Source organism: Poecilia reticulata, linkage group LG6 (assembly GCF_000633615.1).
Source record: "Poecilia reticulata strain Guanapo linkage group LG6, Guppy_female_1.0+MT, whole genome shotgun sequence".
Lineage (NCBI taxonomy): Eukaryota > Metazoa > Chordata > Actinopteri > Cyprinodontiformes > Poeciliidae > Poecilia > Poecilia reticulata.
The window spans coordinates 28,980,591-28,985,895 of NC_024336.1; the positions used below are offsets into that span (position 1 = coordinate 28,980,591).

General features: G+C 37.3%; 2 protein-coding genes across 4 annotated transcripts in view; both read right to left on the reverse strand.

The window, feature by feature from the left end:
* The window catches only part of b3gnt9 (UDP-GlcNAc:betaGal beta-1,3-N-acetylglucosaminyltransferase 9), a 12,290-nt gene extending 10,799 nt beyond the window's left edge, over window positions 1-1,491 (reverse strand). For all 3 annotated transcript variants that reach the window (XM_008412517.2, XM_008412516.2, XM_008412515.2), the window contains exon 1: window positions 1,186-1,491. The gene's annotated coding sequence lies outside the window, so the exon portion shown is untranslated. The remainder of the gene's footprint in view (window positions 1-1,185) is intronic.
* A 919-nt stretch (window positions 1,492-2,410) lies between these two features.
* bbs2 (Bardet-Biedl syndrome 2) overlaps window positions 2,411-5,305 on the reverse strand; it is a 10,138-nt gene continuing 7,243 nt past the window's right edge. The window contains exons 15-18 of the mRNA XM_008412518.1: window positions 4,536-4,673; window positions 4,130-4,242; window positions 3,838-3,986; window positions 2,411-3,123 (exon numbers count right to left, since the gene is read on the reverse strand). Of these exons, the coding sequence (XP_008410740.1) occupies window positions 3,017-3,123; window positions 3,838-3,986; window positions 4,130-4,242; window positions 4,536-4,673 (507 nt within the window). The 3' untranslated portion in view covers window positions 2,411-3,016. The remainder of the gene's footprint in view (window positions 3,124-3,837; window positions 3,987-4,129; window positions 4,243-4,535; window positions 4,674-5,305) is intronic.

Below are 5,305 nucleotides of genomic sequence, written 5' to 3' on the forward strand. Positions count from 1 at the left end.
TTACTGTAAAATGTAGTGGAGTAAAAGTAGAAAGTATCCATTATTAAATCTACTTAAGTAAAGTACAGATACACGAAAATTGTACTTAAGTACAGTAACGACGTACTTGTACTTCGTTACTTCCCACCACTGATCCTCACGCATCATTGTATTTGGAAATTCTTTTAAAAAAACACATACACACACCAAAAGCAGCACACCAAAACTGAATCAGTATAAAATCAGTTAAAAATTATATATTTTATATCACAACCTCTGATTTTCCTCAACCGTTCCTTTACTCTATCAGGCCTGAAAAGCTGAAAAGCTCTGAAAATCTAAAAAAGATTAAAAAAACTAAACTGTCAGAGGATGTTATCTTAACTGTTTTATTATTTAGGAAAGGATGAAAATGTATTTTATTTACATACTGAGCACATTCAAATAAAAACAGCAGAACAAATTTGCTGAAAGAGTCCAAAAAAAAAACACGAGTAACTGTGGAAATGTGCTGCTTTCTTTCATTTTAAACAAATATCCCAGCATTTCTTTTGCCAGTTCAGAGTCATTGCTCACTGAATGTCGCCTCATTCAGTCAGACCTCTGGGTCTGGGTTGTTCTGGGTTTCTATCCTGATGAATTTGATGTTTTCTGTGATCTTGGATGATTTTCTTCTCCAGTGTTTCAGTTGACAGCTCTTTTGTTCGGCTCAAGACAATGGCTCACATTTCAGATTTGTTTTATTGTATATTTAGACATGTTTTAAATTTGTTTCTGAAATGCAAATTACAAAATAAATTCAGAATTTCCGAGTTTTTTTTTGTTTTAACTATTAATATGAAGTTTAACTTCTAGTTCGTTATACAAAAAAACTTGACTAATTTTACTAAGAGAAAAATCTGAAATGCCAGACTTTTCTCCGCAGTTCCTGAGATGTGTTGAATAAAAAAGCACAAAGTTACATAACTTTCAAGTTTTTATACAATAAGTAGCGCCAGAATATCGTTTTGTTCAAATATTTCATCTGCTGTCTGTGTTAAGGGGGCGTTCGGAAAAAGAGCGATATTATAAAAATTTAAACCTAGCAAGTAAGCTATTAATCAACAACTTGTAATTTTTCCTGAAACAGAAAAAAGCGCACGCATGAAACAAATATTTTAACTTTGCGTCAAATGAGCGATAATCCCGTAAAGCATCCAGACTTACCAGAGAAAGCGGAAAACATCTGCATCTCTTTCTGCTCCTCATCCTCATCTGATAAACACAAAGATTTCAGCAGAACCGAACCTGAAATTTCCTCTGGTTCTGCCTGAGCTGGTACTGCGCTCATGACGCGTTTACGTGCGTTAGGGAAATATTAGATGTAAATGACGATTAACTTTTTGATGGTACGGATCCTAAAAAATGTTCTGCCTCAACAATTCGGCGCAACAAAATGAACCCAAATCCGGAAATCAATTCAATAAGTGGCCGCATTTTGTTTTCCATACGACTGAAAGCAACATGACACGTTTGGACTATTAAACAGTTAATATTTCCAGGGGGCGTAGCGACATAGCGAATCACTAAACTGTAGGGACAACTATAGAAAGAATTTCTTCTTCACTAAAAAGCAGTTATACTGTTTGTCAGTGTTTTAAGTTTTTATTTTTTAAGATAAAGTTGCAGTGCAGTAGAAAGTTTGAGATAATAGCCGACATCACAGGTTCCTGAAGGCAACATCGTCATTCTTTGCTTCGACCATGTGGTTTAAATTTCAGGGGAACAAGTCCAAACGCCAACTCAGCAAGAAAGAAAAGCCACAGCATGACTTGAGCTGGTCTGCTGCAGCCCTGCAGACCGAACATCTCCTCCTGGAAAGGAAGCAAAATGGATGAGACGGACAGAAACAGACACGGAGCTTCATTTTAAACACACTGTCTTTCAATCTTTTATATTTGTTTTGATCAACAGTTCTCCGAGAAAACTTTTTCTCATTAACTTTCATGTTCCTAACCATGTTACATAATTCATTAACTAATTATCACAGAAAAGTGAAAGACAAAGCAACAGATAAATATGCCGTAAAAACCACAATACCTGAGAGGCGCATCATCATCCTTCAGCTCATTCGGACCTTTAGGGACCTACTACCAGCAGGTGGCGCCAGAGAAAACAAGAATTCCTCTATAAATTAAGTTTTGTTTTCAATTGTTTGATAAGATTGACTGTTGTAATGAAAAAAAACATCCCTGCAATCTTGGATCCTTATATTCAAACTGTCTGTGCTTATGTTTTATTTTTCTAAGCTGTGTGCAATAACATAAAACTGAAAGAAACATTAGGAGCTAAAACAGTACCAAGACTTTTGCACAGTATTCTGTCCAGTTTCATAAATTATGCTCTAGTTTAGAATAATTTTAAATTATTATTATTCTAAATGACAAAAACATTTGAAACATTAATTAATTTTAATAGGAACGCTGCAGCAATCACAAAAACAATCTACAAAAGGTAAACAAGATACACACACGATCACACTCGTTCCAGCAGAAACATCACACAATTTCCTTTGGCTAAAAAGAAGACAATGACTGGGAGAGCTAACGGCTCCGACCCAACAGCTCCGCGCCAACCTAGCTGCTGCCGTCTCCGTCAGCTGTTTTCATCGAGCAGAGACCACATCCAGCACCGTCATTTGGTCAAAACCTTCTGATGGCTTTTTTTTTGTGTGCACCATCACCTGAAACGGAGCTAAAAGAATCTGATTTAACCCCGAACTAAAGATGCAGTCAGACAGAAGGGTGAGTCCGTTTAGACTGTGGAAAGCTATGCTGAACTACATCAGGCCTTTCTAACCGGCCACACAGCTAACCTGCAGCTCTAAGTCTGTTCTCTGAGTTACCCAACAGAGGTTTCCCCCAGTGGTGCTGCTTCGTTAGTTTAAGGCTCAGTCAGTGTTTGTCCCAAACGCCTACAATCTTTTGCACATTTTGTGTGTCGTTCTTTCTAGCACTCATCAACATCCGGCTAGCTGGCTGATTCCTGCACTCTGTCCTCAAGAAGAAGCCGTGCCGGCCCTCATGATCCTGAAGAGCGCGTTGACGTTGTTGCTCTTGATGGCGTCTCGGCAGGCGGCGATCACCTGGTTCTTGGGTTTACCCACTGAGGAGAAACAAGAATAGTTTAAAAAATATAGAAAAACAAGAAGATGTGGCAACTATAAGCCAATTATTTCTTCTATTGCTAAGAGTTTTCTTTCTTTACAACCAACTCCGAACTGTGTCTGTTAACATATTAGCTAATGTAATCCACACCAGGTTTCTGTTTTTGTGAATAGTTACTTAAAATGTCTGGAAAAGATATTCACTTTGTTTCTATCATGTTTCCAAAACACCACGCTTGATTTTATTGAGATTTTATGTGAGAAACCAACACAATGTAGTGCAAAACTGTGAAATAAGAAGGAAACAGCTTCCAGCTTTCAACAAATTTAGAAAAAAAAAAACCCTGAAAAGTGAGGCGTGGATTTATAATCGGATCCCTTAATTTATTTAAAACAAAATTTAAATAAATAAAAACACTGCATTCAGAAGTTTGTGTTTGATGTCTTCCTTCTCTCAAAATCAGCTTTAAACTACCAAATAACGAGAGTCAGCAGAAGAGTGGAAACAAAATTTAACACAAATCTTCAGATTTTTAATTGCAAAAAATGTTGAAACTATGCACAATTTTCTTTCCACTTTTGCACAACTTTGTGTTGGACTAATCATCCCACGAAACTTCAACAAACAAATAGAAGTCTGTGGTTCTAAAGTGGTAAGAGGTGAAGAGGTTTAGGGTCCATGTTTGTCATGTTTCAGCGCGGCGGTGCCGTACCTCGGAGCCGGCCGGCCCGTTGGATAGCCTGGTTGACGGACTTGAGCCGAGACACAAGGGCGTTGTGATTGTTAGAACGGATCATGTATTCATTTATCAGATCCCTGTTCAGGTCAAACAGCTCCCTGTAACGCTTCTTCATTGTTTTCCTGCAGATAAAAGCACAACAGTGTTTGTTGAACATTATGTTCGCTGATTATTTCAGACAGAAATTAGCACTTCTTATAGCCAGTAGTATTAAGATGAATGGTTTTAGTTAAGTTTATGCAAAGTTTGTGTTTTGGTGGCTCACATGTCGGCCATGAGGCGAGCGTCCTCTGCCTGGACCAACATGTTTCTGATGTAGTTGGAGTGGTCGGCCATGTCAGCAGTTAGCTTCTGATGCACAGAGTGAAACTCGTCCACCTGTGGCACAAACATCCACGACTCAGCAGCACTAACAGCATTCTTGTTTAATTTGTTTTAAAAGCAGCTGGTAAACAAGTAAAAGTAGAACTAACATTAAAAACACTTCTAAAAATTAAAACCAAACGATGCTGCAGCAGAATCCTCTTTTAGATTTGTGTCTGGTTCAACTTTACGTGATAGGCGACCGACACCAGAAACAACTGAGCCTTTTAAGGCAGAGTTGGGGTTTTTTGTAACTAAAAATGTTTCAAATAATAAATAAAAAGAAACATCTCAGTTTCAGTGAGAACCTCGGTGAGCGTTGTGCGAAGCTCCTCAAAGTATGATGGGAAATCTGCTTCCACCGACAGGTCCTCCATCGCCAGGAAGGAGGCGAGGGACTGGACCAGATCGCCGGCTAGATCAATATCATCGGTCCTCAGGGTGATCTGACGGAAAAAAAAGGTCTCAATTAGGTGGAAGTTAATAGTGGATTAAATTAAGTAGTGTCACATTTGGGATTTTTTAAACTAAATGGGTCAGGATTATACAGAACCAGATGCTTCAGAAAAAAGCTTGCTATTTCTATGTATTTATTTGATTCTACACATATTATTTTGATCGTGTGTTGAAAGTTTAAAGAAAAATCTCAATTTTTGTTTTTAAATGTCACTGGAGTTGCAACTTGAATCATTATTCCAGCATGGAAAAAATAACAAAATACATTTTTTTAAAAAGCCCCAAATTAATATCCAATCACACCAATGATGAAGTTTAGATCCAGTCAGATCTAAACTTCTGACTGGACCCGCATATTTAAAATATTCATAAAATGCAAGAATATGACATATGAAAAATTACATTTCTGGAACACTGAAGGTGAAAGCTGCAACTACCAGAGCTAATTTAAGAGTCTAAATGCTTTTTTTAATTAAGACAATACATCATTGCAAAACAACATACACAAGCTAATGACAAAAACAGTATACATATCGAAAAAAAGAGAGAAAAGAATGAAAAGCATGTTTCCAATTTGACCTTCCAGAGACCCATTTGGGATTTTTTTGGAAAAAACAATACT